Source organism: Xyrauchen texanus, chromosome 19 (assembly GCF_025860055.1).
Source record: "Xyrauchen texanus isolate HMW12.3.18 chromosome 19, RBS_HiC_50CHRs, whole genome shotgun sequence".
Lineage (NCBI taxonomy): Eukaryota > Metazoa > Chordata > Actinopteri > Cypriniformes > Catostomidae > Xyrauchen > Xyrauchen texanus.
In genome coordinates, this window is record NC_068294.1 from 10223284 (window position 1) to 10250958 (window position 27675).

General features: G+C 38.8%; 1 protein-coding gene across 5 annotated transcripts in view; it reads right to left on the minus strand.

Moving 5' to 3' along the window:
• The window catches only part of LOC127659912 (transcription factor COE3-like), a 137541-nt gene that overhangs the window by 21753 nt on the left and 88113 nt on the right, over positions 1-27675 (minus strand). For 3 of the 5 annotated variants that reach the window (XM_052149897.1, XM_052149901.1, XM_052149899.1), the window contains exons 7-11: positions 27173-27254; positions 26963-27080; positions 25440-25573; positions 24241-24367; positions 8566-8654 (exon numbers count right to left, since the gene is read on the minus strand). In XM_052149897.1, coding sequence (XP_052005857.1) covers positions 8566-8654; positions 24241-24367; positions 25440-25573; positions 26963-27080; positions 27173-27254 — 550 coding nt within the window. The remainder of the gene's footprint in view (positions 1-8565; positions 8655-24240; positions 24368-25439; positions 25574-26962; positions 27081-27172; positions 27255-27675) is intronic. The other 2 variants (XM_052149898.1, XM_052149900.1) reach the window with 1 other exon arrangement.

Consider the following 27675-nt stretch of genomic DNA (forward strand, 5'->3'; position numbering starts at 1 on the left):
GTCCTCCCCCAGCCAATCAGCTATGAGCAGTAACGATCCTCACAGATGGCTCAAGTCAATGACAAACACAGGGCGAGAGAGAGAGAGAGAGAGAGAGAGAGAGAGAGAGAGAGAGAGAGAGAGAGAGAGAGAGAAGAGACCTTATGCAATGTTGCTTTATCATTTAATTTAATGTATTTAAATTATTTATTCAAACTTTACATTAATAGTACTCTGATCAGTTGTAGCTTTAAACCTCATTTTCAGAAAATAACAGTACATAAGAAAAGATGGAATATAGTGCAGGTATAATATAATGTCCTTAAGGATGAGGGAGCATCTTGAAGTGATCTTGAAAACACACACATACTGTACACACACATTCCTTGATGGCAGGTGTCCAATCACCTTTTATTCTGCTTATTAAACACGGATTATTTTTACTATTGTAATTAAAGTTCAAAAGACTGCAGTGAAAATGATAGTAATAATAATAAAATAATAATATTTATTATTATTAATGAAAACAAAGTGTATTAATAATGTTATTAAAATTAAATAAATGCATAACTGTATTATTATTCATTCATTTGATTTAATTAATCAATCTTATTTTGCAAGAATAATATAATGCTCTGTTTTATACAGTTTATTAATATACAGTGTATTTGTGAGTTAGTGTGTATGAGTTGGCATTCAGTGCTTTTTAAAAATAAAATAAAATCCCAATCAAGGGTCTGATCACTAAAAAATAAAAGTGTTTCCTGTTTTACTGAATGTCTGGTCTTCAGTTACTTCATTAGGATATCCCTTTATCATAAATGCCAGTCCTCCCTCCCTTTCTCTTCCCATCTGTACGTGTCTCTGTGGTTTGTTTCTCCCCTGCTCTCTCGCCCGATGCTGTCCAGGTATGGGGCTCTTGTTCCAGGCTGCCTGCCCACTGCAGTTCCCTGTGTCTGGCCCCAGTCGCCAAACCTGTCCCTGGTTCAACAGCGCTCTGCCATCCACACCCAGTGGGCAATCTGTCACCAACATAGCCTTGGCACTGGCAGAACACCCCTCTCCCACTCTCTATCTCTCTCTTTCTTTTTCATACCTTTTTTCTCCTTTGCTCTACTCTCCTGTCCTCTCTTCCCTCTGGCCACGGCTCAGTTCATTAATCTCCATTATAAAACAGAAGTTAGTTAATGTGTCTGATGCTTGCTGACTACGACACCCTGCAATGGGCCCTTTGGCACAACATGAACACACACACACACACACACACACACACACACATGCACTAGTGCAAAAACACACATGCACACACGTGCTTAGCTATTCAAAAAACACACCCATATACCCATTCACAAATATACACTCGATCGCTAGCATATAAATACATAATCACATACTGTACACACATACACACATTAACTTATCTAAATAAGGACATATTGTACAATAGACTGCCTTTATTTACCACAAATTATAATTACTATAGACAAAGCCTAACCCTAACCCTAAAGCCCAAAAAGAGAAAATGTAGTCTTTTTAGACTTTTAAAAAACATATTTATTTAGGAATGGCTATTCCAAATCTGGACAACCCCCAGATGTCCCCAAAGGGATTTAGCAAATTTTTTGGAGACAATTTTGCTAGCTAAGTATGTACACACACATCTTGTGCTGTGTATGCTGACCAGGGGGTTGTTTATTGGGGGTTGTTTATTTGAGAAATAGAAGAAAGTGAGGTGTATAGAAAAAAGGAAAGTGAAAGAGAGAGTGAAAGAGAGAGTGAAGCATAAAATGGCTTAAAACAGACAAAAGGTGAATAGACTGTACAGATCTGCTCTGTGGATTTAGCTTTACTTTATTATTTATGTGCCGTCTACAGAAGCACCGGCGGCTATTTTAAACTCGCACCCCTTCAATTCTCTACAAACTATTTCACATCACACTTTCTCTCCAAAAACAAAAAGTCCTGCACATTCCCTCTTAAATTAAGTCTGCCAGCACAAATCAGGGCTGCGTTCCCTGTAGTCAAGGTGCTCTATAACCTCAATATCACTTCAAGGCTCAATTCTCACTTTCTTGAACCCCTAATGAAATGCAATCAATGATTGATAAGGTGGCAGTTGCCCTCTAGTAGACCCACTGATGATTACAGCTGGCCGTCCCGAGCACCTGACCCCGCTCTTGGCTCCAGAGGTGTGCCACCTGGCCCTGGGAGAGACAGGCACCGGGCCTTTTGTCTTATTAGCTGACTGTTGAGTTGTAAAGATCTGCCGCCTGCCAGGCATACAATTAGTCATCCTGTGATCTTTATTACTCTAGGGTGGTGGTCTTTCTTACCAGAATTCTACTTTGACACCCTCTCTTCCTCACCCAGGACCCCCAGGCACTGCTGGGGATCAGGTAATGGGACCTAAAACAGGGTCCCTTGCATCACAGGTTAAGGACGAGGCAGGAGTAGAGAGGGGTCTCTCTTGTGCTACTAAGAGGACTGTGAGCAAACTTCCACTGTGCCAGAAAGTGGAGGAATTTGGTTGCTTCATACATTTGTTTATTTGCAACGCCTTTAGCAAAAACCAATTTGTAATCAAAAACTAGAGATGTCATAAAATATTGATTATTGATTGGCGAGTTAGTTTAGCTATATATTTGTACGGCATCAATATATTCAAATTAGATAAAATTTGCATGCTTTCCAATTCACTCAGTTGTCCTCTGTTTAACAGTCTGGTGTATTCCAATAGCGTTGGAATACCATAAGAGGTTGATATAACCTTTACTGTATACTGTATACAATCACACAAACGCACACACAGGACGAGGTGAAGTGGCACAGATGGCAGTCCAAAATTACAAAGGCTTTTGTACTTCTTCAAGAATGAACAAAGTGATCTCCAAACTGAAGAGCATCAAAGGAACACATCTCTCAACACCCAAGTAGCACTCCTAGTAACTCATTTGTGGGAATGAACAAAGTGAGTTTGTAGGTTAGTGAAACTGGTGTAACTGCATGTCTATTATGCAATGTCTCTGTATGTAGCACTGAATTGGTATTTTATTCAAGCTGTCAAATCACTAAAAGACATTTACAGACTAGTTACTGAAAATACATTGTGTAGGCTCTATGAAAGATACTTATACACAATATATCGTCCAGTTATACTAGGCAGCCATATCACTCTGCAGCTCTTGCCTGGTTGCCCACTTAAGCTAAACAGGGTTGAGTCTGGCCAGTACCTGGTAAGGAGACCTCCTGGGGAAAACCAACGTTGCTTCTGGAAGTGGTATTAGGGAGGCCAGCAGGGGGTGCTCACCCTATAGTCTGTGTTTGTCCTAATGCCCCAGTATAGTGATGGGGACACTATACTGTAAAAAAAGCACTGTATTTCGGATGAGATTTTAAATGACCACTCTCTGTGGTCATTAAAAATCCCAGGACAATTCTCGTAAAAGAGTAGGGGTGTAACCCTGGTGTCCTGGCCAAATTCCCAGCATTGGCCCCTATCTATCATGGCCTCCTAATAATCCCCATTCATTAATTGGCTCAATAACTCTACTCTCTCCTCTCCACCAATAGCTGGTGTGTGGTGGGCGTTCTGGTGCACTATGGCTGCCGTTGCATCCAGGTGGATGCTGCACACTGGTGGTGGTTGAGCAATTTTCCAAGCTTAATCTTTTGAGGTTTGTCTCTTGAACTACTTTTGGCAACACTGATGCAGTTAGCTAAATGTCAACTGTCTTTAATACTTTTTGTGATATACTGTACTTATAAAATATAATGTAATAAAATGATGAGTACAGACAATACTTGCATTTTGCTGATGGTCTGTCTGATTCAACTGATTATTATCTCTTCCTTCCATTAGCTAGGATCTATTTGCCACCAAGTGAAAGTGTGCACTAGGACAAACTTGTAATTAAACTTTGGTGGTTACTGAAGCGTTATTAGAAAACACTGCTGAATTGTTCCTTATGTAATATGCAGTATTGGTTGTAATCTGATTACAAAGTAATCGTTAATGTAATATACAAAGCAATCAGTATTAATGTAATCAAATTACCAGCCTAATCTCACAGAATGAACTTTAATATAACACATTTTTTGCAAACTGGAGTTTTAATTGCTGCTGGTGAAATGAACACTAGAGGCGCAAAAACAATTATTAACTTTCACACAAATCATGGGTACTATGGCTGTTTATGACTTTATAATATCAAGTATAACAAAAATGTAATATATTTTTGCTCTATTACTCACACACTGCAATGTTATACTGTCAAAACATATTTACTCCAATGCATCTATGTATATTAAAGCTAGTATTAAAGACGCACCTACATTTACACACTTATTCCAATGATTACCTTCCGCTGTAGCTCACCTGATAGAGTGTTGGACTTTGGAATCTGAGCCTGGCGCCCAGCCAAGGGCTCTTTAAAAACGAAATTTAAAGTGGAGTGAAAATGCCATAGAAGTGACACGAAATGACGTGGTTGCTTCAAGTTGCTTCAGCAAATGCGCTTTTAATGTTGAATTTGCTCTTAAAATACTATCCATTAGGTTTAGGTGTTGGTTAAGGGTGTTAGGTTCACCTCTAATTAATTTTTTTTTAACACTACTGGTTAGTTTTAGGTTAAATATTTAGGTTATGGAGGTACATTTTATTTTCTATTTTCTTACTATTGCAACTAATATTCATCTTAAACCCCCAAAATAAACCCTGGGTTATTTAGTGCATCAAAACATGGATGGCTTTCTTAAGTACTAGAAAATAAAAAAAGCCATTTGCAAAACTTGAAATGGTTTTCCTACATGGTATCAGTCTGAAAAACCTTTTTCTATCTAATTGGGACCTTTATTTTTAAGAGACAGGCCGGTAAGGGTTCAGACCCTACATGAGATGTGCTCTGGGAGGCATGTGAGTTGCTCTCTCCCTTGTGAGATGTTCTGGATGAGCTGAATTCATGTCTTATATGTTAATCTCTTCAGTCCACATGCCAAAAGGCAGAAAGCACATGTTAGGCTGCATCAAGATGCTACGTTCCTCTCCTTTTCCTTTGCATAACCTCCACTGCACCGCTTCACAGCATGAAATCATCGCAAGACTCTCTGACCCCTGCTGTCTGAGTCTGGCTGAGTGTGCGTGTGAAGTGTATGTGGGTGAATGGGTCACAAGGAGTTGCTCATACGCTGTGCAGTTCATTCAGCACAGGTAACAAGGTAAGTCTGTTTGACTCTAGATTGTCCCGGCTCTCTGCTCTCTCACTCTGAAGGCTGTCTCTGGACCTGTTTCTATCTTCCTTTCTATATTTTCTTACTCCTGTTTTCCCCTTGCTTTCTTTCCAGGGGCTCAATTATGGGAGGTGGTTCTCAAGCACCCAGCGAGAACAGATCAGCTGACCCGGGAGTGCAAGCCATCCGACAGGTCCCCTAACAATGATAAATCACATACACACTTTGTCTGGTGAGCAGCAGCCCACCACACACACAACGTTATAGCAGCAACCTGCCACTGGCACACATATACAAGCTTACCATACTAATAAAGAATGACTAATAAAGTCAAATGTGCCAACATGACAATGCAGAAACAACAGATTCTACTTCCTCCTTAAAGAGTATACAAAGATGTATAAACAGGGCTTACAGGGGAGACCGGGGCTAGTTGTCACACGGGGAAGTTGTTACAAGGGCTATATCACATTAACTATATGGTTTTGAGTCAAAAGTACAATTTAAGCAAATCTGTGTTGGTTTCAAATATCTTGTTGAAAACTTTAGTTAATTAGTATAATTTAAAGTTCTATTTCAACTAAAGAAAGGCAGATGTTTCTATTTTTGTAGGTTCACTTTTACAAATTGTTGTGTTTTCATAATTGTTTTACTTTTTAACTTTGGCTGAGAAGCCTACAATAGACTGTTTAACGGCAGGTTTATTTTTTTTCTATTCACTTTTATAAATATATATATATATATATATATATATGTATATGTGTGTGTGTGTGTGTGTGTGTTTTCATTAATTTTTTCATTTCAGTTACAGTAAGGCACGTACATTGGACGTGAATGGGCCCAAACCATAAACTACAAAATACAAACTGTTTCAAAAATATAGCCACAAAACATAAAATGTTTTATGTATTAGCATGATTTTAGTGTGATAAAACAGCCTACTAAATGTATCTGTGTAAAGACATATCCAATATTACAACTTCATTGCAATGGCGACCTAACAATGATAAACCCTGTAAACGATTTTAACACTAAAATCAAATTAATAATGTATAATATTTACATTTTGTGGATATACTTTTGATACAGTGTGTATTTTAATATTTATGGACAGACACCATTATTTTCCATAGAAACCAATTGGCCCGGTTGCTAGGGTGGGTTGAGCCACATAGGGTTAACCTCCTCATGGTCGCTATAATGTGGTTCTTGCTCTCGGTGGGGTGCGTGGTGAGTTGTGCGTGGAGGCCGCGGAGAATAGCATGAGCTACGTCTCCGCAGCAACAAGCTCAACAAGCCACATGATAAGATGCACGGATTGACGTCTCAGACGTGGAGGCAACTGAGATTCATCCTGAGAGTCACTACACCACCACGAGGACTTAAAGTGCATTAGGAATTGGGCATTCCAAATTGGGGAGAAAAGGGGAGAAAATACTAATAAATAAATTAACCTATCCTGAGAAATGTTCTCTGGAGTAAAAAGTGACGACTAGCCCCAATCTTTTATGTTAATTTAATGTGTTGGGAACACAATCCATTTCTAAGTTTATAAGACTAGGCGTAATCCAGATGTCCAATAGAGTGGATATCACAGGCCGTTAATCTTGCGGTAACCTGGGACTGCCTGCGAACGTGTGTCCCGAATGCCAGCAAGAACTGCAGCTGCCTGCAGGAGAGAGGAGGGCCCTGAATCATGGCCATATTCCTCATCTCTCTGGACATAGAGGTGTACACTCACGGCCAAACCCACAACTGAAAATGAAATTATAGATAAACCTGATACATGTCTGGCCCCAGCGAAGGTCGTCAAGCAAACACAGCTGGGATTCTAAATGCTAGGACCATCACTGGCATACATACACATATCACACACACTGCAGATCTGATCAGGATTTTGGAGGGAGTGAAATATCTGCTGAAACACTGTCATATACTTTAGAAAGGACTATCCAGCAGCCACTTTTGTATCTTTTTTTTTAAACTAAAAGATATTAAATATAACCACCAGTAATGGTCCAAAATGGATTATACCTAATATAGAAAAATCAAAATAGAAAACAATCAAATCCAATTATCGTCATGGCAGCAAACACAAAAACAAAGATTTTCATGCACTGCTTGAAATGTCTAGCATAGCTGTTTACTACATTTGTAATTTTTGTTTTGAGGGAGTCAAGTATTTGCTAAAACAGTCATCTTTGAAAAACTATGCAGCAGCAATAGTTTTTTCTAATAGTTTTTTTTTTTTTTAACCAGAGGATATGAAACATAGTTTATTTACTTATTTGCATGCTCAATTACTTATTCATTCACTTAGTTATTTATTTACCTACTTGCAGCTTTATGTGTTTATTTATAGGACTGTGTGGCAAAAAAAAAAATCTTGGAATGGGGAATGAAGATAAAAAACATTTAAATTCTTATTGAGTTTTCCTCTTGAATGTATAAGTATATAAGAGGTGATAGCTGGCGGTCTGCCCCTGCCACATATCACGGCATCAAAGCAGCCAGACAATGTATGCTCACTATTAGTATCAATTTACAAATAAACTGCTTTTTTGGTGACTGGATCTCAGATGTCAGATTTTGATAAATGGTTTCAATTTGGCAGCTTTTTTAAAGTGTCAGTCCGCATCAGATCTGATCCCCTCCTACACCAGCGCCCTGCCCGAAAGAATCTCTCTCACTTAGCTTCCTGCCTTTTTAGGGGAAAATAATCTTTTCATACTAACCAGGCGGCAAACCGCCCAGGGCACCTGACAGCGTAATTTTTTTCACTTGACTCAGATTGTGCATATATGTGATTTGTATATATACATTGATTTAGTTGCACCCGTGTATCTTTTGTCCTTTGATTTGCTTGCTTGTTGCTGCCTCAAAGCTGCAATGTGCCACCAGCATGGATAACAGCACAGATCTAACCTCTGTCTCCCATCACTCTCGCTTTCATTCAAAAGCCTGCATCACACAAAAAGTCTCATTCACAAGCTTATAGCGCTGTTCTTCTACGCTATCAAACAGAAAAGCCTCAGGCTTTTAGAATGGAGGTTGGGCTCAAAATGAATGCGCAATCCTTTATTGCAGACATGAGAAAACATCTTTTTCAGCAAGCAGAGTTGAAGTACACAACGGCAAATCTGAGGATGAAACATTCAACATATATTTTACACCTGTTTCGCAAACGTTTTACACCCATTTATAAATTTACGCCAAGCATCTTTTTTCTTATGCTGGAGAGGTTGTGTAAATCTAAAACGCAGCCAGGGAAAACAATAATTTCAAAGGTGTGATTTTGATTTAATGTTAAATAGAAATGAACAGAAATCACTTCTGCCCTGTAACACTGACACCACTTACCTTAGGTAACCTCTCAGGGTCTCCAGGGTGACGAGGGATGACCTTCTGCAGCCTTTGGAAGCCGTAGTCTATGGTGGGCTCATTCAGAGCTGCAGGAGAAATATAAAATGTTATGTTTGTATGATTTAATTGATTACAGTTCTTTCAGAAACAGGCAATTATGTTATCTTTGTCACTTCCCCAAGTTCCTTGCATGACACTTCAGAGTTCAGCAGGATTAAATATCAGTGTGTATGTGTGTGTGTACGTGTCCCTCTATATTTGTTTACGTTTGTCCCCATGGCATCAATTTATTTTATGAAGTGTTTAGTGGGGCCCTGTGGCCTTCTTGTCCCCCTGTACACTTCTTTTTTTCACAAACTCTAACCTTTCCTGCCTAATTTAATTCCTTTCTCCTCACTCAACCCTCCACACGTTTGATTTCATTCTCTCGCTGCAAACAGCACCTCTGCTTAACCCCTCTTTCCCATCTCTCCATCTCTCCCCGTCGTGATACGAAACGCAGAAAGAAACGCCCTGAAAGCAGTTAGGGAGATATTTCTCCATAATCAAGCCCATTAATCATAAAAGGCTGTCAAATTTGACTTTGGGGACAATTTGTCAGCCTTCTTGCCCGGTCCGCTTTTGTCACCGTTGCCTCTTGTATTCCGTAAGGATGATTGACAGTCCAAATGCTAGCGAGTAGAATACCTAGTTTGCACCAATATGCATAAGCAGTGCTTTCATGAATAAGAATAAGGTAGCTGCGCAGGAGCAGGGGCCTCTTTTTAAAGGGCCCATTGCCATTTGTCGTGCGTGGCAAATAGATGTTATTACCATTATAACAATATTTGTTTTCTTTCCCCAGGAATGGGTCTCGGCAAACTGCTAAATCAAATTTGTTTGAGCAGTTTTCACGGCGAGGAGGAGAAAAGAGATCACAGAGTGAGAGGGGCTGTGGAGCAGGGGGTGTGGGCCTTACTGCGTGTGTGAGGAGTGAATTGGCGGCCCTGTCAGATTGAGGAAACGCTTCTCTGGATGTCCTGAGAAAGGCGTGGAAACTATATTGTTCCACCTCTTGGTCAGAAGAACTGTGGTCTGATCACACAGCAGTGGAAAGGAAGGGAAGAAGAAAAATAAGGAAAGAAAATAGATCAAAATAAGGAAGGAATGAGGGAAGGAAAAGAAAGAAAGCAAGAAAGAAAGAAAGGAATGAAGGAAGTAGAAGAAAGAAAGGAAGGAAGGAAAAGAAAGAAAGAAATTTAAGAATAAATTAAAAGAAAATAAAAGTAGGGAAAAGAAAGAAGAAAGGAAAGAAGGAAGGAAGGAGAAGAAAGAAAGAAAGAAAGAAAGAAAGAAAGAACGAAAGAAAGGAAAATAAATAAATTAAAAGAAAAGTAGGGAAAAGAAAGAAGAAAGGAAAGAAGGAAGGAAGAAGAAAGAAAGAAAGAAAGAAAGAAAGAAAGAAAGAAAGAAAGAAAGGAAAATAAATAAATTAAAAGAAAAGTAGGGAAATTAAAGAAGAAAGGAAAGAAGGAAGACAGAAAGGAAGGAATTAAGAAAAGGACTGAAGGAAGGAAAGAAAGAAAGAAATGAAAGAAAGAAGGAAAAGAAAGAAAGGAAAAAGAAAGGAATGAATGGAGAAGAAAGAAAGAAAGAAAGGAAGGAATGAAGGAAGGAAGAAAGAAAGGAGAACAAATAAATAAATAAATTAAAAGAAAAGGAAGGAAGGAAAAGAAAGAAGAAAGGAAAGAAGGTAGACAGGAAGGAATGAAGAAAAGGACTGATGGAAGGAAAGGACGAAAGAAAGAAAGAAAGAAAGAAAGAAAGAAAGAAAGAAAGAAAGAAAGAAAGAAGGGAATGAAGGAAGGAAGGAGAAGAAAAAAGAAAGGAAGGATAAAAAGAAAGGATTGAAGGAAGAAGAAAGAAATAAAGAAAGAAAGGAATGAAAAGAAAGAAAGAAAGAAAGAAAGAAAGAAAGAAAGAATGCAATTTCACAAAGCCATCACATAAAACTTGCTTTTTAATGAACCGTTGAACAGGGGGACACAAGGAGGAGGGGCTTGTCTCTATATCACACCCACGAGAAATTAAGCCCATTACTTCTCTTATTAAAATCCCCCTGAACTTTAACCCCAGTGCCCCATTGGCTGCCTGCAGGGCCTCTGTCCTCTCAGCCAATCGATATGGCTGCCTCCTGCGGAGAAGTGGGAGTAATTGGAGAGTGTGTGTGCGCGGGCCGAACCCTGACCCCGCCTGCATTACACAGCCCATATGAAGATGGATTGCCTGATTTAGTGTAAACATATGCTGCAATTCTAGCCATCAGTGCCACTTTCTCCATCGTAATTTGTATTGATTTTTTTCTCCCTTCCTCTCAGCCATCCACACGTGTTTGCGGTGCCTGACGTGCGATTTCGAAAAGGGAAAGATAATGCAGTTCAGTGAAGAGGTGGCAAGTGTGTGTGTGTGTCAGGGTAGAGAAGACGAATCGAGGGATGTATATTTATTATTAATTTAATCATCTCCTTATTGCAGGCACTGTGGGGCTGCATGTCTTTGTCTTTCTCTCTCTCTCTCTCTCTCTCTCTCTCTCTCTCTCTCTCTCTCTGTCTCTGTCTTGCTTTTTCATGTTTGAAGGTTATCAAACTCTCCACTGAGATCTACTGATGCTAAATAGAAGGTTGCTTTGGAGTGTGAGCTCACAGTGAAAGATTTACATTATTTCCTCTTTCGAACACAATGAGCAGCCATACATGCAATAGAACTCGGAAAAAAAAACATATACTTGTATAACTAGATCTATTACTGTTGACAAACTTCACATCCTCTAGTGTTTATATATATATACATTATATAACAATTCAGAAAATATTTAGCCATGAACAGTCATTATCCCAAAATAAACCCCCACAAAGTGACCAAGACCCCGACAACAAGCATCTTAAAGGGTAACTAAACCCTAAACCAACTTTTTTTAGTTAATGATCTGTAAGCATGGGGCTTTATTAGTACTGGTCATTGATTCAAGTAATTTTTTTGACATTTGTGTATAAAATGTTTTAATTCTACAATATATGGTGTAAAAACGTCTGAGTGCTGCCCTCTTCAGGTTGAACGGTGGCTACTGCAGTTGAATTTTCCTATTGGCTGTTTGCGGTACTTTGTGACGTAAGCGGTGACAGCTGACGTAAGCAGGTTCCAGCTCACCACGCCAGATTCATGTACATGTCGTCTTGCGACCGTGTGAGGAATAATAATAACATAGAGTCTGACAGCAGCTGTCAATTAATCCGTCACTACGAGTCTCAGGTGCCACCCCCCCCCGCTCAGCACCGCACTCGGTTCGTTCCCTCTATCCCCGCCGGGGTCTGCCCACTTTTCCTGCATTTTCAAATATTTCTAGTGGGTGGAGTCAGACTCTGAGCAGGTGTTTAGTTACCCTTTAAATAGAATATTGGATGTCCATCTTCAACCAATCTTTTTACCATCCGTAAGTAAATTATATTTCTATGTTTAAAACAATATATAAATAAAACAACATATTATCCCTTTCTTAGAATGGTAGACTTATTTCTTAAATAAATGCAATACATCTTAAATTATTAAAACTGTCTTTTTTTCTGTTGTTAATTTTGAGTTGGTCTGCATCTCGAACAAGCCTCCACAAGCAATCAAAACTGGGCCGTAGCCAGGGTTTGAACATTAGTGAGGTCCACAGTGATGTGTCAAGACTTTAACCAAAATTACACCTACAAATGCAACATATTCTTTACATCAAATTTAAATCTACAAATTAAAGGACAGAAACCAATAGTAACACTGAAATATTTTTTTAATCACAAATGCAGTTAATAATATTAATACTGACTTTTTGTCACATAGAAATGTACATTTGAAAATAAAGCACTGATTTTGAGTTGGGCAGCAAAATGTACTCATATTTACTCCAGAAAAACAGCAACAGTTAATTTACAACTCATTTATCTAGGACTATGTTAACTCTGTTACATATTCATATTATCCAAAACAATACATTTTCCTTTTGCCAGACTCACATGAGATGAGGTCATAGTCATATCAGTAACCTTATAAAAGATGTTTTATTCTACAAGGGGCAGAATTCCTCATGGGGGCTGTCATTTTAGAATCACATGACCAGCTGAATACTACTCGCTTAATCTCAGTAACCATCTTGTTATTTAACACTTTCACTCCTGGATTAAATGAATCGTGGTTGGTTGTGAATAGTGAATTTCTACAATGTAACTGAAAACTATTGATTTTAAAGGATGCTGCATCCAAACCACTAGGTGTCAGTGTAAGTCCAAGATGACATAAACAAAGAGTTACTGAGTGTAGCTACCTTTAATTCACCTTTTTCAATTAAATTTCATTAGAACTAAACATATTTACAAAGGAGGAAAAAGTCATAACTTCATACTTAATTCATGAGTGTCCAGGCTTTAAAGTTTTTTGTTAAATTCTGCTTTATATTTGCCTTTATGACAAATTACCTTTGTTCGTGCAGAGTATCCAGAGTTTAACTATGGTATTAGTAAGATCATGTTAATCACAGTTTAAAAAAATAAATAAAAAATCAACATGGTTAGATGTAATTATTGTATGTAATTAATTTGTAAAAAATATATATATATATATATATATATATATATATATATGTAGGCTATTAATATTAAAATGTATTACAAATATATACACTATTTCTGGCAAAATACCATAGTTACTACTACAGTTAATGTTACTACAGTAACTGTCAGTTATATTTCAATTAGGGTGCTGATTGGTGGAATGAAAAGCCTGTCATTACCGTTGTGAATGGAACAATGTATTCCTGTTTACCTCGTTACTGTAGTATAAAACGACGGGCTGTTTAATCTTGTTTCAACTAGCTTCAGCACAGAGCATTTAAGTGTCTAGTATCAGATGGGTTTATGACCGAGAATTCTGTGTCAAATTCAAATGGGTTGCATACGACTCACACTGTGTTATCCTCGGGATAGCATGCAGCAAGTGCAGAGCAGGTCCGTCAGATTAGTGAGACCGGTCTCGCTTTTACTTTGCTCTGCCCAGACACTCAAAGGAGTTATCATCCACTTTTTTTAATTATTCAGTTGTACATAGCATCAAAATGTTTTTTTGAATATGAAAAAATTACCGAGGTCCAGACCTTGGTGACCTCATAGCTGGCAATGGCCATGAATAAAAAACTTCCAAAATGCCACTTCCCAAATCCTCAAACTCTTTTCCAGCCAAACATGTATACATTCAGTCTTTGCTTGTTTACATCCATGCTCTCCAATGGGTTTACATCTATTTACCCTCCTCTGTTTTTCTATTTACATTCCCTTGTTCCCACTATTTAACAGGCCCTCTGGCTGATCATGTTTCCCTTTTCTTTGATGGCATCAATCTTTACAACATGGGAGCTCTTTAGGTGCCATATTCATTCCCGTCCTCTCCTCCTTTGCACCTATGATGGTGTGATTGTAAGCATAGTCATGCCCCTTCAGGCCACAATCCTAATCGTGTGTCTATGCCTTTCAGATAGAGGCTATTTCAGCAGTCTCTCTCTAACGCAGACTGAATGATTTAAAATGGAGCCCCCGATCCATCTAAAACACTTGATCAAGCCCTGCTCCATCCGTGGGAGGCGCTTTGATAGAATGGGGAATTTGATGCCTGTTTGGATTCCGACACAACATGCCTCAATTTCTCATTTTCATGTGCTACATGATTGATATGGGAGAGAATGGTTTCAAGCGGCTCTTATACCTGCAGATAGGTATCTCACACTTAGATTGCCCTTCTACTCTTTTGGGGGAAGACATTTAGAGATGCACAAGAGATGTGATACAAAAGGAAGTGATTTGTTTTCCTGCTCTAGTCTGTCAAGTGCTGCCCGGCTGTCACTGTGAGGTCACCGATCTGGATTGTTGACAAACATCTAAGCCCCCCTGTTGCGTGCCATTGATTTCAAGCCATCCATCTCGTCTATCTTGTCTGCTTTCCAGTCCTTGCATTGGAAAGGGAGAAGCGCATGAAAATATGCATAAATATGTTGCCCATGTGGAAGCGAATGAGCCTCTGCTGTGGATTAAAAAATCAGAATGCACTTCTTTACCCACAAAAGCACTCTCAAGGAATAAAACAAGAAGTGAGATTCAGAGTGCAATTCTGATCAATGATCTACACCCTGCTCCCCCATTCTTAACCCCTACAGCCCCCAAACCCTCCCACCTCCTCCTCCCTGGATCGATGCTCATAGAAATTTCATGAACTTTAAACTGTGATTGACAGTAGAGGCAGGGTGCACAGGCTGCTTTAAAGTGGAGAACCACCAGGGAAGATGAAGGGAAACCCATCCAAGCCTCTTCAAACACACAGACAACACAGACTCACACTGAAAACCACACACTTTTAATTACCGCATAAATGCACTTCGCTGTTATGGCAGCAATTACGAATGTTGAGCTACGTGATCTGACCTCAGTTTATCCCAGTGTGACAACACGCTTTGAAGCACTGTCTGGGTTTTTAGGGGTGGATAATAAACAAATGATTCTCACTTTTGGTCAAACACTGCATTAAAGGGATAGTTCATCCAACAATTAAAGTTCTGTTATAATTTACTGACCTTCTTATTGTTACAAACCCAAAAATAATTTCCATTTTAGATGAACTGTGCCATTAAGTTAAGGGATATCTTGATTTTGGGAAAATGTGTAGGCTGTTATATCACTTCACTGGACTCGGAATGTATGTGCGAGACGAGAACTAAGATCAGTGGAATACAAGAGGAGGATGAGTGTTTGATAAGCTGCAAAAGGATTTTCTCCACCAGGGGAATGTGTATTTCCTCTACAGAGATTCATATCACAATCAAAGGAGTCATTTTTTACTTTAAGAGTAGACCTGTGGAACCAATGTTGGATAATTAGTCGTTTCACGGGGGACACTTTAGACTGTGACTCCAAAATAATAACAGGCTCAGGTGTGGAAAATGTAGCTTTGAGGCACACTTCCTTGATGTGTCACTCAACCTAATCAAGGCACTACAGAGGCAATTACCCAGCAGATGATTATCTAGCCGGCAAGACAAACGGATGTAAGCGGTAATCAGCAGAGCTGCGTCACTACTCTGTCTCAGAGGAGAGAGAAGGAAAGAGAGAGTGAAAAAGTGGGGGTAAAAGATGAGGCTTTACTCTCCACTTCACTCTTTCTGCTCAGGAGTTCTGCATATGTTTGATGTTGACTGTGGTCAAGTTGTTAGCAGTCCAGACTCTACACATGGACGAGTTTGCGCTATTTCTGGATGTATGTCTAGTTATGAAGAAATAAGCTAAAAAGCTAAATAGACCGTATTGAATTTGGAGTTCCATTTTAATGGTTGATGTAAACTTTAACTGTGAACATTCCTGACCCGTATCTGTAAGATTTTATGCACTGCACTGCTGCCATAGGATTTCCTGATTAGATAATCACATGAACAAGTAGGTGTACAGGTCTTCCTAATAAAGTGCTCAGTGAGTGTATATCATCAGCATAACAATTGAGAAGTGAGTAGGAAAATTAGCATAAGTTTGAGAATGTCTTAGTATTTGGTCTGTTGCTTCAATGACAGTGTGTACTCAAGCTGGCAAGGACTCTGGAAGTTTGTGCAAAACCTGATAATCCATGTTATATCAGAACGGTTTGAGAATGTTCTAGAGAGAATCCTGAGTATTTTAATGGAAGCAAAGAAATCTAACCATTTGACTGGTTATAGATTCCTATACAAGAATAGCTGCCATTAAAATATCTGACTAAAACTGTATGCCACAGTCAGGATACTGTTGAAAGACCACCTCCTAAGTGAGACTCCTGAATACATCAGCATCCAAGCTGTGAAACTTGCTATGAACGAAATGATGATGATATCATGCCGGGTTCTGTTCTAGGTGCTCAGTAGCCCCACAGAGCTCATCCAATGGAACGTTCCGCTAATGTGTTCCATCTGCCCGTGCCGAGGATAAAAAGGTAACAAAGTGGCCCATTGTTCCTCAGTCTGGGCGACAAGTGAACTGCTCTTGGTCCCTTTCTGAGCTCTTGCATTGGGAACGGTCTTTGAGAAACATCAGCCATTACGTTAATGCCATAAAGCTTAAGTGCCAGTTTTAAAGAGCTTGTGTACTGGATGGCGCCAGAACTCCTGGCTGATGTGAGAACACAAGCAGCAGGTTCCAAGAGCAGCCCATGACCAGCTGGGAGCTCCTTGGTTTTCCAATCAACCTTCTTGGCCCTGGGCTTTGAAATCAAATCTCAACCTTGCACCATTGCCCAATGTCCATTCCAGCTCTGCGTTCCTACATTTCCACAAGTCTCTTAACAGAGCTGCAACTCCATATAATATTCCCTAGACTTATAGTAAGCAATATCAAGTTTTACATTCACTTTTGGCAACAGTGTAATGTTTGAAGTGTGTGCTTGTGTGCTCAGAGGCAGGAAACAGGGGCAGAATTTAGGCCGCCACAAAACATGTACACCTAGCCTAACCCCTGGGAGTGCTGCAGCCTAGTGTACAACCCTATGGTGGCCATAACAGTCACAAAACAATACCTGTCCAATAATTGCTGCTTAAACTAGGAGAAATTGGCTGAGCAGGTGGTCAGGGAGGTAGTCCATCCCTCCGATGCCAACTCTGTCACCCAGCACCCTATTTAGGCACCTTCCAGTCTTTTTAACAAAAGGTCTCACCCAGCAAAGATGCTATAGCTCTTGTTTGCAATGCCAAAGGCTGTCAGCCTGGAAGATATCAGGCATGTTCTGACAGGCAGTCTGCCACCCTGGAGAACAGTGCTCTTGATATTAAAAATCCTGCCCCTCCAGTTTACCCTTTCAAGAAGGTGAGAGGATGTTTGAAATACAAGTTTTGTTCTAGTGCATCTCTTTGAGTGAGGCAATCAAATAATATGATAATCCCAAAAGGCTGAATCCACTGCCATCTCTAAACTGCCCAAAAGCAACACTTTTGCTGCTAATTCGAATGCTTATTCCCTGCTCAAAACAGATTATGCCAGTCTAAGCAGGTTAGCTGGTCTCCCAGTCAGGCCAAGTTGGTTAGGATGGTCTGTTTTGTTGGTTTTTGAGGTTTTTTTTAAACTTGTCAGTCTGAGAAACCAGCTGGCCAACTAACTAAACCGGCTAAATATCTTCTTGGCCAGGCTGGGAGACCAGCTAAACCAGCTAAGCACAGCAAACTACCTTATGTCAAGCTATACTCTTTTTTTTATTTCAACAGGAATGGCTAGTCAGTTGCCAGAGCTAGAAAACCAGAGGCAATGATTTCCTACTCTGCTATCACTTACAAGTATCATATTGAATACATGACATCTGACCACATGCATTATTATTATGATTATTATAGCAGAGGCAGTAAGTTACTGGCGATTGGGAGGTTTGTGTTAGTGTAGGCTCGATCCATGCAGCCAGTCTCAGAGCTTGTAATGTATAGATCAATGTGGCCATGGGGGAAAGAGGATCAATGACTGTTGAGTTATTGCAGTATTTGGCTACTGATTTTAGAGAGCTGTGTTTTCCCAGGAAAGTCAATACCCTCAGGCTCTTCACACTCATCTCGCCCTCCTTCCTCTAACCCAACACCTGGGGGGTCTTAACCCCGAGAGAGAGAGAGAGAGAGAGAGAGAGAGAGAGAGAGAGAGAGAGAGAGAGAGAGAGAGAGAGAGAGAAGGGCTAGTGGACTGAAGGACTTAATGATGCATGCAGGCAGAAAGCAGAACTAACACAGAATAAGAGTAAATATTTCTCCAAAAGAAGAGTGAGAGAGAACAGAGTAGATGTGAGAAAGAAAGAGAGCGATAATAGTTCTCATATACCAGCTGCAACACTGAAAGTGAGGATGGACTTAACATTCTGCTAATCTAACAAGATGTCGTAGCTAGCCCGTCCACGTGTGAAATGTTTTCAGGGAACACGGAGAGATCCAGGTTTTTTTTTGGTAACAAGCTACTTTTGCCAACAAGTATAAGCAGCGCTATGTAGTATTCTTTGGTGATATTTCCAACCTAGTCTCATAGAATGCACATTACCATAACAACATTTTTGCAAGCTGAGTTATAAGTGTCACATTCTTTTCACCACATCTACAACAACCTTGCGTTTCCTTGCGAGTTCCACGGATGATTTAGACTTCATAAACACTTATTTTTCACTCTATCACTCACACACTGATATATTATTATATCAAAACACTTTTACTCTAATACATCATTTGAAAAAAGTTTTATTTTAATGCTAGAAGCTAGAATTACAGACATACCTATATTTACAAATTTATTCCAACATGACTATTTGTACAGTAGCTCACCTGATAGAGTGTTGGACTTTGGACTCGGAGGACTGATGCACAAGCTGACACGTAATACAACAATGTCATAGAAGCGAAACAAAATTACATGATTGCTTTTAGAACACTATCGGTTAGGTTTAGGTGTTGGTTTAGGGTAAGGATGTCTGTTTTGTTTACCTCTAATTTGCTATTGTGATACAATTGGTTAGATTTAATTTAAAGTTTTAGGTTAGGTAGGTATGTATGTTTTACTCATTAAAATCTTTAATTCACATTAAAAACCTCTAATTGACATCATATCACACGCTTTTGGTGCCACTTGCTGGATATTTCACTGGGGAACAGCAGCAATACATGTAATAAACACGCAATTTGTGTTTTGCAAAAAGTTTGCCACAGTAACGTTATTTTAATGAATTCAGGCTAGATATTTCTCCTGTTCATGCGCATCACTGACATTTTTAGAACAGGAGATCTTTGCTAGTCAAAGAGCACTGCTGATTGGCTTATGCACGAATGTATCATCTGTTGACAACTTAATTTTTTTTTTTACATCACCCTCAACAAACTCATTTAAAATGAATGCAGTATGTAATATAAACAGTCATCCTTTTCCTATGGTGCTTTAGTTTGTTCAGGAACAAAAGCTCATCTTCTGCCATTTTAAATTAGGCTTAACTGTCCTCTATGTGTCCTAGCTACTTTTAGTTAGTAGTTTACAGTGACACTAACATTTTCAAATGGGCAGCTTGACTGTAGTTGAACTACTTTAAATTATGAGTAGCTTGTAGCTTGGCAAGATAAAGTAGTTTCAAAGTAACTTCACCAACACTGGAGCTCGCAATGGTAAAGCCACAGCGAGCAGCTGCAGAGAGATTCAATTTCACTGTAACAGCCCCAGTGGTTCATTTTGTGATATGATGTCATTAAAACTGCGATCACAGTGGTATCGAAGAAGACATGCATCTAAATACTACAGCTCTGTATTTCCACTACACCCCACTAAAGATAAGATAAGTCCACCTACAATTAGTGGAATGGGCCCACTGACCGTCTAAGATGCATCTCTGGTGTCCATTACTGCTAATGAAAGACAGATAAAAGGACTATGGTAAAAAATAATCTGTGTCTGCAGCAAGATGACAGTTTCATCCACCATTGTACTTTTCCACTGAAACCCTGTATAAATCCATGTTGTCCAAATGCATATTTTAATTAATTAATACTATTATTAATAAACATTAATAAAATTAATAATTCCATTAAAACAAATAACCATCAAAGCAATTCAAGATTGAAGTGTATGTAACTTCTTGTTTTTATGAGCCTTGTCAGTAGGGGGCAGTAAGCATGCCTCAACTAACCTCACAGGCAGCACAGCCACAGAATAAGAACTTGTCAACAGGACACATTTTTGTCAGCTCGACGAAGCACAACAGAATGCTGGGATCTCGAGATGTGAAACTTGACACAGCATTCTAAAAACCTGATGTTTATGATACTAAAAACCAGTAAGATGCTACAAATGCATTTGTCTGATGCATATGTACGTAGACCAAACAGATGGAATGCAAGATGTGTCCTATCAGAACAGGAAAGATTGAGGAACTACATTGCTAAATTGATTGCTGTGTAGATAGGGTTATGTTCAATGACTTGGGGAAAAAACAATCTATTGACTTCTAAAGCAACTTTTTGTATTAACTAATCAGTGCTTTACTCGTCTGCCATATTAATGCAATATATTTCAATCTGTATTATAATATTACATATATTGTATATTTAATTGTTTGAATTATTTTGTATTGTTGATATAGAATTATCTTAATTTGAGAGCCTTTCTCAGCTAATACTGACACATGTGATTAATTGCAATTCATTTCATTAATTAATTTGCATGTCATGTAATTAATTTGATTAAAAACTTTAATTTTTTTTAAAAGATTGAATCAATTGAAAGCCCTACCTTTAAAATATTCAAACTGGCTTTAGTTTATTTGAAAACACCTAAAGATAAGAAGTGAGTTTGATTCTAGCTGGAATGAAGTGAAAATTTGAGCTCACTGGTGCTTATGGGAAATCCCTGGTGGAGAAGACATCATTGAGGTTAGATGCACTCTCATTCGTCTTCAATTATACACAGTCTGCCTATTTAGTATTTAAAAGCCTGCTTCATTTCACATTCATGAATTTCACATATCTCTGGCACAGTAAATAAGTTACTGGCTGTACGTCAGTGCATCCACAATCTAAAATATGCATGTGTGAATCTTATTTGCAGAGTACAATGAAAATGTATTCTGGGAAAGATTTGACATCCAGTGTCCAAAATTGGGCATATTGTGTCTTAAAGGAATTGCTATTGGAGCAATATCACACGTGCAAGAGTGCTGTTGTTCTGAATATCATCACGGCTGTAATTCATTTGGCAATCTTTGGGTGTATGCATGCAAACTGTGAGTGTATTGTATGTTAATGAAGTGGCGCAAAGTTCAGATTGCTATTTTCCTGAGAAGCAAGTCATTGTACTAAGATGGCAAATCGACTGGTAGAATTATTGTAAATAATACATACATTCTTTATAATTTAACAGAGCCTATGTCCAAGTCCTGACAAGAACCAAATTTCTCATGATTACAAAAGGAGTGTGTCCTTGTCATAGAAATATGCCTGGCATTCAACAAGGACGCAGTTAATACACCAAAAAAATATGTCCATATTTCTATTCTTCTAATTCGTTGCATACAGCTTTTTACACTACCAACTTCTTATGAATGTGCTGTCCTTATGTTACTGGTGCTTGAAGAAATTGACAATATAATATGATGCAGATAATGCAATAACCGTAGAAGAACCTCTAAATTAAACTGCACTTGACCCAGCATTTTAGCGCTTTGTGCACGGAATTTCACCAAACCAACTTGCACTTAGACTTAGTGCATTCTTGCACACAGAAAAACAAAACATCATAGCAGTGAACAAATATTTTTGGTGATTCAAAAGACTGGAGTCACTGTGATTAATACAATTCCCCACCACTATTTGGAAAGCTGCAAACACAGACAAGCGGTCTGATACAATTAGTAAAGCATCCCAGTGCTGCTGTACTAAATCAGCACTTTTGAAACACTGCTTGACCAATCAAATTTGAGGACCGGAACAATACTTTTCTATAAAATGGTGTAGCAAACAAACGAACAATATGTATATATATATATATATATATATATATATATATATATATATATATACACTCACCTAAAGGATTATTAGGAACACCTGTTCAATTTTTCATTAATGCAATTATCTAATCAACCAATCACATGGCAGTTGCTTCAATGCATTTAGGGGTGTGGTCCTGGTCAAGACAATCTCCTGAACTCCAAACTGAATGTCAGAATGGGAAAGAAAGGTGATTTAAGCAATTTTGAGCGTGGCATGGTTGTTGGTGCCAGACGGGCCGGTCTGAGTATTTCACAATCTGCTCAGTTACTGGGATTTTCACGCACAACCATTTCTAGGGTTTACAAAGAATGGTGTGAAAAGGGAAAAACATCCAGTATGCGGCAGTCCTGTGGGCTGAAAATGCCTTGTTGATGCTAGAGGTCAGAGGAGAATGGGCCGACTGATTCAAGCTGATAGAAGAGCAACTTTGACTGAAATAACCACTCGTTACAACCGAGGTATGCAGCAAAGCATTTGTGAAGCCACAACACGCACAACCTTGAGGCGGATGGGCTACAACAGCAGAAGACCCCACCGGGTACCACTCATCTCCACTACAAATAGGAAAAAGAGGCTACAATTTGCAAGAGCTCACCAAAATTGGACAGTTGAAGACTGGAAATATGTTGCCTGGTCTGATGAGTCTCGATTTCTGTTGAGACATTCAGATGGTAGAGTCAGAATGTGGCGTAAACAGAATGAGAACATGGATCCATCATGCCTTGTTACCACTGTGCAGGCTGGTGGTGGTGGTATAATGGTGTGGGGGATGTTTTCTTGGCACACTTTAGGCCCCTTAGTGCCAATTGGGCATTGTTTAAATGCCACGGCCTACCTGAGCATTGTTTCTGACCATGTCCATCCCTTTATGGCCACCATGTACCCATCCTCTGATGGCTACTTCCAGCAGGATAATGCATCATGTCACAAAGCTTGAATCATTTCAAACTGGTTTCTTGAACATGACAATGAGTTCACTGTACTAAAATGGCCCCCACAGTCACCAGATCTCAACCCAATAGAGCATCTTTGGGATGTGGTGGAACGGGAGCTTCGTGCCCTGGATGTATCCTATCAATATGGGCCAACATTTCTAAAGAATGCTTTCAGCACCTTGTTGAATCAATGCCACGTAGAATTAAGGCAGTTCTGAAGGCAAAAGGGGATCAAACACAGTATTAGTATGGTGTTCCTAATAATCCTTTAGGTGAGTGTATATATGTTTTCAACTTATGTAGTCACAGTGCATGTGTCCAACACATTGTTCTCTATCTTGTATGACCTTAGTTTTATCTCTGCTTTCTGATTCAAAGATATTCTACAGGTGCAGTTTCATTCATCTTTACAATTTGCAACACACTTGCTTCGCTTTGAGAATATTCTTTTGAACTTTAAGGAAAATTTAGCTATTCACAATGCAGGATTCATAAAAAAGCGATGCACCGTACAGCTGTCAGTCAAATCATCTTGTCAGTCCGAGCAGACATTAGCATCGCAAAGGAATGGTCGAAAGTAAGACAGGGCTGTCCTCTCCATTGTAAAGTTGTCTCTCTTTGCTGCTTACATGGCGAATGCATTTGAATGAGAGGTGCCTTCAACAAAGAAAGTGGGAAATACACTGAGATAAAGCTGATGTATAACAGAAAGCCTTAACACAGTCCTCATTTTCTATCTCTTTTATGACCATTGCTGTGACATTTTCTTATCGCACTAAACAGTCCTTGATCTGACCTTTTGCCTACCTTGACTGGCATCTGGATTTTACAGATGGAATAATCAGTGTGTGAAAAGCATCAATTTGACTAAATGATACTCGCCCTGCCTGATGGACAAAAGAGAACGGATATCGATCAAAGGTACAGACACAACCGTTATTGTAAAGTAAAAAATGACCTGCTAACATTATGCCATCTTGGGAAACCATCTTTGAGGACCACAAAGAATCTAAGTCACATTATGTTTATGTTAAAAAAGACGTCGAGGCACTCGAGAAAATGGACAAAGGCAACATGCAAAAATCAACCTCTGAAAAGAGTGACATAAATGTATTCTGATGCTGAAGATGGCGGGTAAAGCTCCAGACAGTTGCAAATGTTGTGTACCTGTGTAGACAAAGCGTCCCGGAGCTCCTTTGCAGAATTGCTTGGACTTGTAGGAGAGTGTCACCTCCACGACCCCAGGGATGTGTCTTGGGGGCGTCTGCACCCGGATAGCATGAGGTGTGATGAGCTTGAGGGCATCAGAGTACACTTTCAGTTGTCAACACTTAATTTACAAGCACTGTCTCCAATTTAAGAACAGTTAATATTGGGGCTAAAGAGTGATCCATTACTTCAAGAAGACAGTTATAGATTTTAGCCATATTGTAGGAAAAGTGTTGTACTGTAGTTTTTAGAATCAGAATCAGCTTTATTGCCAAGTATGTTAACACATACAAGGAATGTGTCCCAGCGACAGGAGCTTCCAGTGCATAACAATACAAAAACAAAACTAAAACAGCAGCAAGACATAGATAATCATAAAAAATTTATAAAAATAATTATACACATACGTACATACATACACACATACATAGTGCAATTCTAATACAAAGCTGTTATCTGTTATGTACAGTGCAAATTGTTTTTTGTTTTTTACACTACCAACTTCTTATGAATGTGCTGTCTTAGTTTACGTCACTGGTGCTTGAAGAAATGGACAATATAACAGGATGCAGATGATGCAATAACTGGAGAAGGACCTACAAATTAAACTGCACTTGACCCAGCCCTTTAGCGCTTTGTGCACTAAATTTCGACTTAGTGCATTCTTGCACACAGAAAAACAAACCTTCATGGCAATAAAAAATGTTTTTGGTGAGTCAGTGTGATTAATCAAATTCCCCACCACTATAGAAAATCTAAATATCCACGTACCACCTGGGGTACCTAGGATTTAAAACAATGTACCCAACCAAAAAGCCCAGTATAACTATTCTTACTGTATAAATATTTTAGATATGATATATATAAGAAATAATAATTTTATAAATAATATTTTTATATGCATTTTAATAATTAGTAGGGTGAAATTTATTTAAATACTAATAATTTGAAAATATAATAATAAATTGAAAATAGTTAGAATAATAAATAAATGTCTATTTTTGGTAAAACAATAAAGGGAGCAAACATAATAATAATAATAATAATAATAATAATAATAATAATAATAAAAAGAACTAATAAATATAGGTGATGATTAGGGTCAGACCTTTTCATATAGATATTCAAAGCTTAACTTTTTAAACTTCATAACTTACCTCACTCCAAACCAGCATTGTGCCGAAGACCACCTGCAATCCATCGAAGAAGTTGTCACCAATGATGATGACGGTGGCCCCCCCAGTCGTCCATCCCTCACTGGGACTGATGGCCTTAATGCATGGAGTGGCTGCTTCGGAAAACAAGATCACAACACAGAGTTACAGCAGGAAAGTGGCAACGTTCCTACAAAGTTTGGGAAACCTATCGAAAATGAATTATATTTACTAGTACTAGTTTTACACTGCTCCACATATCCTCAATTACAAGAGATAAAACTATTATTAACAGGAAACCCGATGACAGTAAGAGCTCCTTTGAACCTTTTTTCTACTGTGTTTGCACATTACTCAGCTCAATAAAACCATTACTTTTGTTTTTTGTTTTTTGTCTTTCTCGTAAATCCATCTTTGAGCAGGCGGTATGGAGACAGACAGGCTGACTGAGTCACTGCCCCAGTCTCCACTGGCTATGCACGGGAATTGATTGGTCGCAGCCTGGTAAGCTAAAAAAGGGTTGTTGGAGCAACTTCAGACCCCATTACTGCATGTAGTGCCATACACTCGTCGCCAATTTACTCAAACAACATCATGGGACAGCAAAGTTTCCAAACTTATGACTCGAAATCACTTCTGATTGTTTTTAAATGTTCTCTTTGCTGTGGAGGTAAACATGTATGTAAACAGGGAGTTTTGATACCTGTGAAGATTAATAGAACAAAGAAAACAAAACCTTTGGGTGTGATTTGCATTCACCTGTTGAGGTTCCCCTTTATAATTTCTGCATTGGTATTCTAGAGTGTTAAAGATGAAAGGCTGCCCATTTCCCATAATGCACTGTTCTCTGTGACTTCCTCTTCATGTTCTGCTCTCCAGAGTATTACTGAGTGTTACTAAAAGTAGAGCAATGACTGTTTTCCATCGGTTTGGAAACAGGAGCTCTGTGGTAGTTCCACAGTGACGATTCTCACACAAAAGTCACAGAGCTAATAACAATTTATTACATAAAGGAACAGTTCTGAGGTCAGCTGGGAAGAGGATGTTCTGGGTAGACTTTCATCACAACACATCAAAGCATCATTACTTAGAGCAGGCCAACCCTTTACAGAAAGTTTTTATTTTTATTTTTTATTTACAGGTGGGAAGTGAAAACCTTGTCTGATTTACCTGTATTCTGAAAAGTAGGTGAGAACTGACAAAGATACTTGTTTTTTTACTTTATTCTCTGTTGAAAAGACCAGCTTAGACCAGTTTCAATGCAATTTACATGCAGGTTTCCAATCATACTGGTTTATGCTGGCTAGTGTTGGTTTAGTACTTGTCTCGCTGGTGGACGTGCAGGTTAAGCTGGTCAAGAAGCCTTTTGGGGACAATAGCATACTAGCATCCCATGCTAGAGACCAGCATTCAAAACACAACATATTTATGTGTTTTTTTGAATGAATGAATTTCACCAATCTAATAATAAACTTTCTAATACACATTGTGGTAAATATGGTAATTTGGAAGGGTTTACATCTTACCTTCAGAGGGGTCCAGGCGTCGTGCCCGCCGCCCATGTTTGGAGTTGTTGTGGACGAACATGTTATCTGAAACAGCCAACACATGGCCGTCCACGTTAACTGTGGTGGACACCACCACCTATGGAAACACCAAAACATGTTTATTTTGGTTGGTTGTCCAAATGTACCATACCAAACCAAACCTTTTTCTGTATGTATATGTATTCTCACCTGAAATCGCCTCATGTCTCTGGGGTTCCCTGCATTTTTCAAACAGTTCTGGTTACACTTTAGGAAGAATTTCAGGAAAAATCTGGAAAACAAAGAAAGAAAAAAAGTCTGAGTGACGTGAACATATGAAAACACATGCATTCACCGGCCTTTAAAGCTGAAAAGAGTATTTCTGTGCCCCTAGTGTCACCAAAAGGAATAGCAGCAATAATTATAGTTTTCAAAGAGTTCCCTAAACACTCCCACATTTGACATTGGTCAGTAAGCAGATGGTCTTGCCCCAATCTAACACTTGTTTGCGCCAATGTTGTGTGTCTGCACAATGTTTTGATAGTGCCATAGAGCCACATTGTTTACCATTTTCAGGGGAATCAACATTCAAATGGCTTACTTATACAGTAGTTGACTGCATATACACGATAACATATTATTAATTAAATAAATAAATGACACTATTCAGTTTTAAACTACAAGAAAAAAAAACATTGATATAATTTTCACAG